Raw genomic sequence first — 14,495 nt, forward strand, 5'->3', positions numbered from 1 at the left:
GAATCGCAACACCGACGAAAAGTCTAAATAATATTATCGGCGACACGCGCGCCGACGCGTGATCGCATAATTCTCGGCTCTCGAAAAATATCGCCTCACAAGATGAGACGGAGAAATTCGCGTGGACGATAGCTGCGATTCGAGGCGATCTATCTAAAAGTGCAAGACTTCGCGGAAGCGCAGGGACAAGAGAACGAGAACACTTGAACGGGGACGAGAGAAACGCTAGATATTGGAACACAAAGAAAATTGTCTGCGATCTAACATTCCGTTGATGTAAGGCTATATCGGTTATAAGAGTTCCCGGAGCAAATCAAAAGTCGCAGGCAAGACGAGATAGCGTCTAACAGCCCGTCTTGGCAAAGTATTTCAAGAAAAAAATCAGAAAGATCCGCGATCTCGAAGAATTATAAGAACGTGTGGCGTCTCGAAACTGCGCGGGCGTAACGAAGCCGGAATCGCCGCGAGTTGCTCGAATAAGACACGAGCGAGAAGAAAGGGAGCGGATGATGGCGTATAAATCGATCCACTAGTTATAGGAAGCGGAAAGGTCGCGCCAGCGTCACCGGCAGATCTTGGCGCACCGAGTGATGATGCGCCGAGATAATCAATGATTCGGTCGTTGCGGCCGAAACACGTCCAATTAAGAGCACTATCCTATATCTTGATGCGCGACGAAAATGGTGGGCCCACCGTGGATTTATCTCCGACGTTTCATGAACATTCCTCAGGGAGAGGAACAGCTTGAAGCTGACGGAACGAGAAGCGTGTTTCAGGTTGTTCAAGATAGTAAATCGTGAAATGTTCACGAAACCTCAAACAGTTTCGAGTTGTTGCTCTCCGTGAAGAAGTGAACTGGAATGTCGACGAAACATTGGTAACAAATCCACGAATGGACGCGGAAACCAAGTCAAGTGTTTCTCTACACCGCGAAAGCCCGAAATATCAGACTGGCTGTCTCTTTCGTAGTCGACTCGTCGTTTCATAGACTCGACGCCGACGGTCGGTCTTGCCGACTGGGATTTACGAGCGGCCGCATCGTTAGCGCAATGCAGCGCAATAAATATCACCGATAAAACGCGTAAAGAGCATTTTTTCCTCTGCGGTAAAATGTCCGCCGTAAAGTTCCCTGAAAGATCCGAGCCGGGCGCGCTTCGCTAACGACCGCCTGTGCACTCTTCGCGCGTTTCCAATGAGCGTGCTCCGCTACGGAAAGGATTCTAACGACGTAGCGGTTGCTCCGAAACTTTCCGCAAGTACGCCGCGACTAATCGCCATGCGATTAACGCCGACGTTATCTAGCTGCACGTTCCACGCGAGGGAGATCGTGTCTGATCTGATCGATTCCGACCCTCGTCCCAGCGTCATTTCCGCCCGCGCGAGATCCCCGGACGTCTACAGTGAAGGGTAAAGAGAAAAAGGCTGAAGTTTACCCTTGAAACTCTTTCCCCACATTCTCCGGGTCAGATTACCGCCGTCTAGGTAGACCTCACCCGGCTTCTTCGGCAGGCTTTCCTTAAGGGCGAGGGCATAAAGCAGCACAGCGTCGTAAAAGGCCGTGACGAAGGTGGAGACCGAGCTGTTGCCGAAGGTGAAGTTGTAGTTGCTTTGCGCCAAGGATTTAACCTCGCGCGAGAAGTTGAGGTACTCCAGGTTGTCGGGCGTGCGCGCCGTCACCGTGAGCAGAGCCTGATAAGCCTTCCGAGCTTTCTCGTTTCTCTCGTCGGTGTCGTCTTCGACCCTCCATGGCTCTTTGGAATTGTTGTCGCTGAAATACACCGACGCCGGACTCGCCGGATAAAGACGCTTGCAAAGGACCGTGCGTACCGAAGAGAATAGATTCGCGCCGGCTGGGCGATGTTGACGACGTAATAATGCACAGCTTCGCGTCGGGAGCGCTAACAATTCGAAGGTTTCTCTCGAGATATCAAACGAGCGGTCGTTTTGCGTCTCTGAGATACGACAATTGTTGAACCATGTCGTGAGCCAACAGCTTTTCGGCAGCCGGCTCACGCTCTGTATAGAATGAGATCGTAACTTTTACTTTACGACGGCCGATCGTTTCGACATAATTGGGATCTATAAAGTACACGGCCACTTAACGAATCCAAGGCTCTAGTTACAAAAGGGTGAAAGTTTGCCTGGAGAAACTAAAATCCACCTTTCTCCCTCTCTCTCTCTCTCTATCCTTTTCCATCTCTGCGATTAACTAAACTGACGTTACCAAAAGACCACCGTAGGGACATCACCGTTCAACGTGAGGTCTTCATCAATGACAGTGTGTTTAATTTTTGTTTCACGCACCATCCTCACTTGCGAGTTGAAGTCGAGCGAATAAATCCGGCGTAGTTCCGGAGCAATCTCGAACTGTATGAGAAAATTCTCCGGCTTGATATTCTACAAATTCTTCGTCCATCTAATACGCGACGGGAACATCGAAGACTCGATTTCCAGAAAGGAGAAAGTCGCCGGGAAATGGTAGCTGGCTCTTTACTTAATGAATGCAATTTTAAAAGACATACTTTGCTCAGGATCCGTCATCCGCGACGGGCGGCTTGTTAACGGAAGGCTGGCGAATTCATCCCGGGGACTGAATTGAATGAAAATTCCAATTACCGTTCAAGTCACTCGCCCCGACCGCCGCTCGGGGTAGGATATGGTTAAAGTACTTTCTCGCTTTTCACTCCGTGTCCTTCTCAATCCCGAATCGAGTCGCATTTCCTGGTCGTTTCTAATAAAGGAGCTCGCGATTTCGACGCATCCGCGTGCAGAACTTTGCGTACGTCCCTCTTTTCTGCCCGGCGGCAGCGACAGTTTTGCACAAATATCAATAACAGATCAACGGATGTCTATCCAGATTCGATAATCTAAATGAAGGCTCGCGGTTTGAGGTTTCCGATACCGTAGGTTGAATTTTAATCGACCCGAAGTTGTGCAATGCGCTTTATTAACGAAAGGCAGTGAGGGGACGAAGATAGAGTGACATAGGGACGGAGAGAATAGATGCGTGTATTATCACTCTAGAGTTAATCCTCTAGTCGTCCGCAAAAGACGGGAGGAAAAGTTGCGAATTACTGTGAATACCGAAATATTTTAAAAGAAGAAAAAAGAAAACATGTGATTACAACGAATTAAAAACGACAAATATAAGAGGAAAACCTTTGTTTTGTAAGAATTAGATTGATAAAATTGGAGAGAGGGAAAGAGAGAGAGAGAGAGGGGGGCAAGAGATAAGCGAATATATAACGGAACATCTAGCGTAACAGCTTTGTGTTCCAGAAACGGGCATTTACATCTCTCTATGATAAAACATAACGAACCGCCATAATGCCGAGGATACCTTCGGGATCGTTAAAATTCAAGATCCTTCGCCTTCTTCCGTTCTGATTCCGGCGGCGGATTGTCGTTGCGTGGATAACGTCGTTTCGTAGAACGGGAACGGCGTTCGAGATCGTAAGAAACTTACGACTGCGCGGAATCACGTATTACGTGCACGACGTTCCGGGATTAGCAATTTCCCGGGGCGACGCTCCTCAAGGCCTCGTTAAACAGTGTGATTGCACAATACCTGCCCCTTTGTACACACGGCACGATAGGTACGTAAACGCAATTTATCCAGGATCGATGAGTCGGATGTGTCGTCAACAAACTGCTTCACGATCTAACGCGGAACGACTAAACGACCGCGCGGACGATGTGGCGACGGTTAAATTAAGCTGATGGCTTAAATGGACCCAAATTTCGTCCGTTGCAGCGTAGATTAAGGCTCTCGCGCGAGAGCGAGACGAATATATACGCTTGTCTGAATCCAACAGTGCGATATAGTGCGCTCGAGCAACATTAGCATATTATTCCAGGTACGCTAAACCAACCATGGAGATTGCTCCCAAACTTGCCACTTATTTCGTCTAAACGATTAAGTCAACGTGCAAATGTACCGTGCAACATCTGCAACGTCACGGGAGGAAACGCTGGAAAATTGTGCAATGGACCTTTACCGCGTAGGAATTACACTCTCACGTACCGGAATGAATTTCCACGGGAAGGAAACAGAGAAAGTCATCCGGACGACTCACGACCAAATGTACCGTAATATTCTTAGCCCGTAGACGGGAAAATAATGATTACCTACATGAAACGAGCACTCTCTCTCTCTCTCTCTCTCTCTCTCTCTCTTTGGTTCACCACAAAGACATACGCGGCGCATTGTCGGATCCAATTTTAATCCCTTTTTATCCGCTTCTCTCGTGTGCCCGTCGCCGAAGACAGGACAGACGCGCGGCGTGTTTCATGCCAATTTTCCTTCTGTACGGAGTCGCGCCGCGTGTGTTGCAGTGACTACACATTCGTTTCAATTATAAAATGGCTTTAGCGTCCTGGCGCTATTGCACAGCCAAGCCTTGCTTATGCCCCAGTTTTTGACATACGACCCGCGCACCTACGGATTTCGCGCGACTATAACTCGCTTCGTATAATCCCCCGCGCGTCATTATGGCGCAAACTTTCCCGGATAACGAACCCGAATTCGCAATCGCGTCGTTAAATCAAGTGCAACACCCCACTCAGAATCCACGCTCGATACTCATATAGGATGCTTCGCGTGAAATATTCCGCGTGAAAGTACAAAGTTCAAAAGAGGAAGAGAGAGGAGGGCAACGTGTCGTTTCCCAGAGCAATTTTGTTCGTAATAATTTACGTCATGAAATTAACCTCACCCAGCCAAGGGGAGAGTTCTTTCGCGCGGAAGAGAAAAATTATCGGAATCAACGTGGCGATAAGTTCACGCGAATTAAGTGCATCTCGCTCGAAGAAACCGGAATTTCGGGTCAAATTCGCTCTGAAGAGCGGAAAATTCTGTCTCCTCCGAGAAAAATGCACTTAGCTCGTTCGTTGTCGCGTTGAGACGACCGGTTTTTCTCTCCCCGTGTACGATCATCTCTCTCCGCTCTCTTTCGTTTCTCAAGATATTTTCCGCAAGATAAGGTCTCGAGTGTATACGTAATTACCTCACGCGTCCAGAAACACACGACACATACGTGTGCGTTTATTACTGCTGTTCATTCGCGGCGCGGAAAACTCTCGCGACGTCGTAACAGATAATATACGCAATTTCTTGCGCAGTAGAAAGTCCAAGTGTACTGTCTGCTCACCTGGAAGAGAGCTCTATGGAGAAGAACACGTACTCCCCGGAGTCCACCATTCCGAGCTCCTCGGCGGCTAGCAATATTTCCCGAATGGTCGTTGAATTAGCGCACATCACCACGACTGAAATAAAAAAGAGAAAAAAGCGATTTCTCGCCTGTGCGTCGGTGTAAGTGTGCGATAGGGTGGGGGGTGGGGGAGGGGAGAGGGGCGAAGCGGTGGGCGAGGGAAGCGTACGCCAAGATCTATATAAATATTATTGCAGGCGGTAAAACACTTTGCGATATGCGTTCGATTCAATTACATTCGCAGGTTCGCTAGATGTAAATGCGGCGCGCGTATTCATTTGATTCCCACGAATCAAGAACAAACAGTCGTCGCTGTTAGGGTGACCATATGTACTCTTTTAAGAGTATATGTATTCTTTTTAAGGTGGTAAAAAGAGTACTCTCTACTTTTCACGTATCGTACTCTTTTTTCGTAATGTTAATTATACTTTGTCGATAATGACCAGAGAACAGACTTCGGTGACGTTTTCATCATTCGCAGCATTTGAGCGCCGCGAGCGCCAATGACGATTATGCGTAGAGGTTCTGCGCAACGGTGCTCCGCTACTTACTATAAATCGTGCAGCACAATTCGTTACTGGCACGTAGCGCTCTGACGTTGTGTGACTGCAGAAAACGGCGCTGATGTCTCCGCTCTTTGGTAACGACAACAGTGAAAACCGAAATTGTTAAGCGATGTACGGAGTAGTGTATAAAATATAATTATAAAATATCTTAATAATATAATAAAATATTAGGTTGGGGAAAAAGAAATCCATTATTTTTCCGCTAGATGGCTTTAGTGGTATATATCACGTGATATATTAATCGCTTAGGTTAATATTTATACTCGTTGAAAAAGTGACATTCCGTACTAAAAAAAATTCTTTAACAGTTTTGTGATTTGTCGATTAAGTTGTGAGTTATAGCACGTAAAATATGTACGTCAACAAAGAGAAAATTCGGTATATTTTACAATTTTGCTTCGATAAAGGCGAAAATGCAAGCCAGGCGGCTGAAATTGCGAATGGTGTTTATGGTCCCGATACTGTCACAGCCAATCACGCGCAATTTTGGTTTCGTTGATTCCGTTCCGGTAATTTTGATATTAAAGATGCATCTCGCACAGGTAGGCCCGTCGTCGAAAATGTCAAAAAAAATTATGGAAATGATCGAAGTAGACTGGCATGTTAGCAGTCGTAGTATCGCCCAGGAGCTGAAGATCGACCACAAAACAGTTTTAAACCATTTGCATAAAGCTGGATTCAAGAAAAAGCTCGATGTTTGGGTGCCACACGAATTGACGCAAAAAAACATGATGGACCGAATTTCAATCTGCGAAGCCTTGACCAAACGGAACGAAATCGAGCCATTTCTGAAACGGATGGTGACTGGGGATGAGAAATGGATTACATACGACAATATTGTGCGAAAACGATCGTAGTCAAAGCGCAGCGAAACGGCTCAAACGGTGGCCAAACCAGGATTAACGGCCAGGAAGGTTTTGCTGAGTGTTTGGTGGGACTATAAAGGAATCATCCACCATGAGCTGCTTTCATACGGCCAAACACTAAATTCGGACCTCTATTGTCAACAATTGGACCGTTTGAAGCTAGCGATCGACCAGAAGCGGCCAGAATTGGTCAATAGGAGAGGAATTGTTTTTCATCAGGACAATGCCAGGCCACATACGTCTATAATGACTCGTCAGAAACTCCGGAAGCTTGGTTGGGAAGTTTTGATGCATCCACCTTATAGTCCGCACCTGACACCAAGCGATTATCATCTGTTTTTGTCATTGCAAAACTTCCTTGATGGTAAGAAATTGACCTCAAGAGAAGACTGTGAAAATCGCTTAGTCGAGTTTTTTGCAAATAAGGACCAGGGCTTCTACGAAAGAGGGATCACGAAATTACCTTTAAAATGGCGACAAATTGTAGAACAAAACGGTGCTTATTTGACCAAAATCGAACAATCCTAACTATTTATAAATAAAGCCTTGAAATAAACGAAAAAATAATGGATTTCTTTTTCCCCAACCTAATATGTGTGTTCTAATATTTTGTGACCTGTCTAATATGTGACTAATATTTTTCGGTTTATTATTTCGGTTTATTATTTCGGTTTATTAGTACCCACTGTGTTATTATTTTAAATATTATACCTAGTAATCCATTGATCATTGTCCCAGATAAAACACAAAGTCACTTTGACTTTTATATGACTTTGTGTTCTATGTTATTGTATTCTTTTGGGACCGTAATTAGTACTCTTTTATACACTTTTTTTACCCGTCTTTTACTCTTTTCTTACGACTGGGATATGGTCACCCTAGTCGCAGTGTTTGCAACGAGCGCTGTGTTCCTCTCCTTCTCGGCCGCCTGATAGGGCAAATACAGTATACAGTTTGCGCGCGTGTCTCTTGCGTGCAGCATTTAAAAATGCGATTGTCACCAACGGCGATTGACTCACGGGTAATTATCCGTCGATATGCTGCCGAGGGGACGGGACAAAGCAAAGAGCGAAAACAAGAGCGGTGAAACGCGAATTCGATGATTATAAAAGAGACCGCGGCCGGAGAGATAGGTCATATTGACATTTATCTTCGTATCGGCCGCTTCCGCCTCGATAATATTCCGGCATTCTGTCCAGCTACATGATAAACAATGCCGCGATTATATCACGTTCAACTGCGGCGATCCATAATCATCATCCTCATGTATCCCGCCCGCTTCGACATCTTCATCCTGGCTTAACGTGGCAACCCCAACGCGCTGAACGCGGAAGTCAGTGTGGATGTAGTAAATCGACGAGGGGAATGAGAGGGGCGAGGAGGGGGGAAGAGGGGAGAGAATGGAGAAATTTCGATTTCCACCTCGCTTCGACGTGGAATACCGCTGCCCCTGTAGGTGATGTTTCAAAGCCTGCTGCTTTCGCATGCGGATCATGCCCATGTTTAAGAGACCCTATCTCTCTTTTCTCGTCACAATGAACTCCGACCGAAGCATCGCCAAGATGAATCGCCCGTGTCATGTTACATATATCGGGAAGCTGTAAAATCCTACGCAAATCCGGAAAATCTCCCATACACCGTCCGCGATCGAACGTTTCATTTCTACCTGCATATCGCGAGCTGCATCACTCGTAAACCTATCTCGAATTTCATATGAACGAAGAATATTGCGCGCAAAAGAAAGCAACGGAAAAAGCTGACGTTAAAAATATATTCTCTCGTTCTCTCGTTAAAATGAAAAGATCACGCGAGGGTGTTCTCACGGGTGTTCTCCGGGGCAGATGATTTTTCTTCGCTTGTTCCGAGAAGAAACGATATTTAAGTGTATCACGGCGATTCATCGCACGACTATATAAGTCGGAAATAATTGAAGCCTACCTTCACCTTGTCATTTCGAAGCACATTTTCACGTTCCACAATAGTAGGAGAAGAAACAGCTTGTCTCTGGATTGCGTTTGATTTCAGCAATCGTTTGCATCTTTCGTGCTATTGATTCTTTGGCGGGTGATGACTCGAGTATATAAATATCTAATATCATCGTATAATTGTGTATCCGCGGGAAATGAGCAACAGTTCGAAAACAATTAAACGATCGATCAGCGAAGATCTCGGGGATATCTCCCGAGAAGAAATACGAGCGAGATTGTATTTTCCGCGGCTGCCCGTGTCGTTGCACCGCAACATGCCGAGCGAAATATAAACATTTATCCGAGCGAAGTCGTAATCCAGTTTTTACGACGAGACGAATGCGCGCGCCATTAATTGGCGCCATGCGCCAATTATACATCTCACCGAGAATATAATTCAGCGCGCCGACATCTTGATACAAATTAATGAATTGAGTAATAGCTATCGACATGTCCTATCAGATTGTGAAATTAATCTTTTCTAGATATATTTCCGTAAATTCAACTGAATTTATCTTCCTTATTCATTCAGTTGTTTGTTCTACCGCAAAATATCACATCAATCAAAGAAGATATTTGACATGCCCTCTAACGCCATGATAAAAAGCCAAATAAAAAAAGAAAACTATTGTAAAATCAAATAGTCCGACTCGACTTTTCAGTGAAATTTGATTTTATCGCATCCGGCAGAGATAAATTGTTCGTCAACCAAATAATCACAGTCGTTTACGATTCTTCGCTAACGTTCTGGCAACAGAATCACATCACCATCAACATTATTATTGCTCATATTACTTGCATATTAAGCCATTTATCGAAAATTGAATCGGGAATTTTCTGAACGGTATAACAAGAGCAAGATAAAGCATCCCTAACAGTACCGAGAAAAACGATGTTTTTTATCATAGCTGCGCAGTTTTTAGCACGGCAAAACTCCCCCTTTCCCATTCCCCACCCTTTCAATTTATACATATGCCGTTTATTGCCGACACGAGCATTCCACATCGCGAATATGCAACGAAACGTTCCATTAATCTGACAGCTTGGGATATAAATAACGGCGCGCACGTACGCCGTTATTTATTCACATACTAGGCCACGATAATGTGTTATTTCGAACGAACGAACGAACGAAATATATTATTCTGCTCGCTCGCGGGACGCAGCGACGGCGCACAGCCGCGCGCTGAGCGCCGTCGCTGCATTATTACAGGTCGATCCCACTCGGATTCTCATTAGCGGCGCTCGTCGCTTATAGTTAACGCCGTGCGTATCATCGGCGACGACTAACAAGAGTCACGCGATACAAAGGGGTAAAGTTCGCTCCATCATGGATGCGAGACGGCATCGTAAGCCGGATGTAAAGATGTCGGAGCGGGTTCGCGCGTTTCCGACCGAATGTCCTCAGAGCCTATCAAGGAGCTTCCGATTAGCCGGCAGAATATCGAGAATATCGAGTAGCGCGCCTGAGTTTGATTGAGCGCACGGCCATCTTTCCGCCCTTTTTTAGACCCTCTTCAGATTTAGCTGCGACAAGACACGCAGGCTGAATATCCAGATATATAAAGTTCACCGCTTAATGAAGCGGAGACCCGACTTAAACAATAGCCGAGGCCGCTGCGATAAAAATCGATCCGAAAGTCCTAAACACGCGGTTACGTCGTTACGGAGAACGACGTGATAAACGGTCGGTCTGAGCCCGAGCCGCCGAGAGAGCACGGCGCGTTACATCGTCCGAATATCCGAACGACGGTAAAAAAAGCATCCGAATGGTGTGAAATGAACGTGCAGTGAGCCGGCTGGAGGCGGCGGAGACGCCGATGCGAGTAAAACGGATAGATCGATGTTACATCCCCCGGCACGTCCGTATGCCGGGGGAATAGCCTCATTATCACATAGATCGAATCGTCTTACTTCTCCTTTATACCTCGTCCCTCGTCTCTCGTCTCCGTCGCTCGTCGTAGTCACGCGGCTCCTCTACGACAGTCGTTCAACTGCCATTAAGCAGTTGCAAATTTGCCGCGTAATTTTGCGCTTCCGCCACGATACAAACGTGATAGCGATGCTGGCGACCGGAAGTTACCTCGCAATGTTTGCTTCCGAGGAACTTGAAATCGCGCCGGAGATTTGAAGGATGCACGTTACGGAAGAGCCGATTACGTAGCGAGGGACGCGCAACGACGGCAAGAATCGTACGCTCGTCCGGCGAGTGACACATTGCGACACACATTCGAAATCAACGACGTTAATATCGTTTTCACATCGATAAGCTGAAGCGGGAGATTAGCAGCGCTAAGAATAGACATCGCTTTCAAACAAAGCGGCCAGACTAATGTCTGAGCGTTAAACATGAGAAGCAGATATCCCGTTATCGGAGCATTTTGTCGTCTCGCTATTTTTAGCGCGATCGTTTGAAGACTCGATAAGAACGGCGAGTCGTGTTGGAGGTCTCGCGAGGGCCGCGGGAAACGGTTCGGAAAAAATTTGATAGGAACTTGAAGCTTCTTCTTCAGAACAGAACAGAAGCGGAAGCTGAAGAATCCCAATCGATCGGCGATCCGTGGCATTCGCCAGCAATTTAGCGCAGATCGGTGACAATGCATCGAGCGTGCATGTTCTCCAGTTAATGTCGAATTCTTGAAAATCGGACAGTATCGGTGTTTTGATCGCCCACGGATATCTCGAGATATTGCCTCGATTGTCGTCCTGCGCAATCAAGCACGCGATGACAATGATAATTTTTTGACGACATTAGCCGGTGATTCTCCCTGCTCGCGAGAAACTAAAGATATGAGATACATTAGCCTTTATAATCTCCTATTTTTTTACCAGAGTCTGTTCTTTGGCATTTACAAGAAAGATTTGATTCAAAGATCGTGAAAGTCGTCCAAAAAAACCCGATTCTGTAAGAGTTAAATAGACTACTGTCCCTTTTCCATCTTTTTATTTATATCCATAAAAGAATGCTCCTCGGATAATATATTGCGTAAAATCTCCAATGAAAGATGTCAGATCAGTGGAAATTAAAAATTGGTCTTTCTGGAAATATCATAAACATCGGACTTTTGCGCTAGAGTGACCTCGCTTGTGAAGAAGAAGGAGAAGGGGAAGAAAAAAAAAGAAGAAGAAGTAGAAAGCTGAGATAGTAGCGACCAATAAATGTGTAATGTTATCAAGTATAACTGGGTCAAAAATATCTATGCCTTATCTCGCAGAAGTCGCAGAAATCGTGCAGGTAGCATCAGATCGAAGAGACACGCTCCCTGAAGCTTATTTCATCTGTTGAAAAGAAGTCTAGCGTAAACTCTCCGTAATACGATGTAACGATTGAGGAGCATCGAGAAACGAGAAACGAGAAACGAGTTGTAGCGGTACATTTCCAAGATGCGCCACCGAATTCGTAAGGATGATCTGCGTGAGACACAACGGCAGCAACGCTCATACGCCGAGATGCGATTTGCGCCGCGGGATTTACGGCATAACCGAGTCGTCGGCGTCGCGGCGTCTCTCGCATCGGAGCGCGATAAATTAATTATACGCGAAGAAGAGCTCCTCCGCTCGGTTAAACCCCCCCCCCCCCGGCGATATATCCAATTTTCGCGATATACACGGAACATTGAATTGCACGGTAACCATAGCGTAATGACTTGGTAAGTTTGCTCGCCGGTGAAAACTCACCGGGGCGTCTTCCGGTAATTACGCCCGCGGCATAAAGCAGTTAATGCAAATTTGGCGGACGCAACGTTCGGATAACGCGTTTGAACTTGGTTAACAAGTATCAAGTGTTGAACGTGATCAACCGGTAGAAGGCAAGAGTACATTCGTAGCGGCAAACTTAACGTCAACGGTATCAATTAAACGACGACGTCGAAGTTCACCGTTCATTATCAAGCCCCATTTCGCGGCGCAACGTCCTTTAACGACGTACATTATGCTCTCGTTGGCTATAGTCGACTTCTGCAAAGGCTGATTGATTTATGCAAAGTCCGCACAAGGCGGAAAGCAATACCTCGAGCTACTCGCGTGTTACATGTAGAAAGTGTCGAAGATTAGGGTAGAAGATTAGGGCAAACGCAAAATAATAAATCGCGGATCAAATCGCGGGAGTTGTTCCGATTATAATCAGATAATTATCGCAATTATGCGACAGGTTAGAAAGGAGAGAAACGTCTAAATTTATACGGAATACAAAATGACATCCTCGCGGAGGAATTTCTCAAGAATATCATCATATATACGAGCAGCGCAGTCCCGGAGCGTACATACTTTACATTTGAATAACTCCCGTGAATAGTAAGAATCCTACTTCCGTTCTTGCACGAGACAATAATTTTCCGACATTTCCTTACGCGCGTCTTTCCATGTACATACCAGGTGTGTCGGTAATTCCTTTCCGATTTTTTCGCTAAAGAAAACACGTTATTTACAATGGATAGTTAAAATATATTTATTCAAAGTATTGGCCATTTGATTCTATACATTTTGCTCATCTCTCAGGCAATTTATGGATGCCATTCCAAAAGAACTGTTTCTCCTTTGAGCTAAACCATTCATCGAGCCATTTTTTAACTTCTTCGAAATCGGCGAAGTATTGCTCTGCAAGCGCGTGCCCCATCGATGCGAAAAGGTGGTAGTCGGATCGAGCCAGGCCTGGAGAGTACAGCGGGTGCGATAAAACTTCCCATCCAAGTGATTTCAACACTTCTTTGACTGGTTTTACTGTATGAGACGGCGCGTTGTCATGCTGCAAAATCACCTTATCATGTCTTTGAGCGTATTGTGGACGTTTTCGATCAATGCACAGTTCAAATTGATCATTTGTTGCTGGTAGCGATCAGTATTAACTGTTTCTCCAGGTTTCAACAGTTCATAATATACGACACCAACCTGGTCCCACCAGACACAGAGCATGGTCTTGCGACCAAAGCAATTTGGCCTTGCAGTCGATGGGCCGCCTTCGCCAGGTGATAACCATGATTTTTTTCGCTTGGGATTTTCGAAATAAATCCATTTTTCATCACCCGTTACTATTCGATGCAGAAATGACTTCCTTTCATACCTTTGAAGCAGCATTTCACTGACGATTTTTCGATTTTCCAATTGCCTGTCATTCAATTCATGTGGCACCCATCTTCCCATCTTTTGGATCTTTCCCATCGCTTGTAATCGTTCACAAATTGCTGCTCGGCTCACATTCAACTTTTCTGCCAATTGTTTTTGAGTTTGTGTTGGGTCTTCATCCAATAACTCCTGCAATTCCGCATCTTCAAACGTTTTCGGCCTACCAGGACGTTTTTTGTCTTGAACGTTGAAATCACCACATTTGAATTGTCGAAACCACGTTTCACATGTTCTTATGGTTGGAGCATGCTCACCGTAAGTCTCTACCAGCAAACGATGACTTTCAGCGGCTTTTTTCTTTTGATTTGACAAGAAAAGTAATGCGTGCCGCAAATGCACATTTTCAGGCACAAAACTCGACATTTTCAAAAAATTATTAATCTATAACGCTGTTATTTTGGCGGAACGTAACTTGTGTAGTTTTGAGGTTAATGTCAGTAGAACAAAATGACATATGTATCAAATCATAACATTGCATACTTATGGCTAGTGACATCTGTTACAAAAACCGGAAAGTAATTACCGACATATCTGGTACATCTGCATGCACATCTAATAATGATTTCATTATTCATATTCACCGTATTGCAAATGTCTGCGATTTTCTCAACGCGCTCTCTCACCTTTTCCTCTCCTGAGAAAGAATTCGACCAGCTGAAAAGAATGAGCGATCGGCTGACAAAGAGACCGATCTCTCGGCGACACCGAGGCTACGACGCTACGACGATACGGGTGTCGCGCGCGCGCGCGAGAGAGATCGCGCGT

At 45.5% G+C, this 14,495-nt stretch overlaps 1 protein-coding gene across 3 annotated transcripts in view; it reads right to left on the bottom strand.

The window, feature by feature from the left end:
* LOC105192252 (atrial natriuretic peptide receptor 1) overlaps positions 1–14,495 on the bottom strand; it is a 93,615-nt gene that overhangs the window by 48,905 nt on the left and 30,215 nt on the right. For all 3 annotated transcript variants that reach the window (XM_025303626.1, XM_019845603.2, XM_025303629.1), the window contains 2 exons: positions 5,151–5,265; positions 1,434–1,768 (listed from right to left, as the gene is read on the bottom strand). In XM_025303626.1, coding sequence (XP_025159411.1) covers positions 1,434–1,768; positions 5,151–5,265 — 450 coding nt within the window. The remainder of the gene's footprint in view (positions 1–1,433; positions 1,769–5,150; positions 5,266–14,495) is intronic.

Source organism: Harpegnathos saltator, unplaced genomic scaffold (assembly GCF_003227715.2).
Source record: "Harpegnathos saltator strain DR-91 unplaced genomic scaffold, Hsal_v8.6 scaffold117, whole genome shotgun sequence".
Classification (NCBI taxonomy): Eukaryota; Metazoa; Arthropoda; class Insecta; order Hymenoptera; family Formicidae; genus Harpegnathos; species Harpegnathos saltator.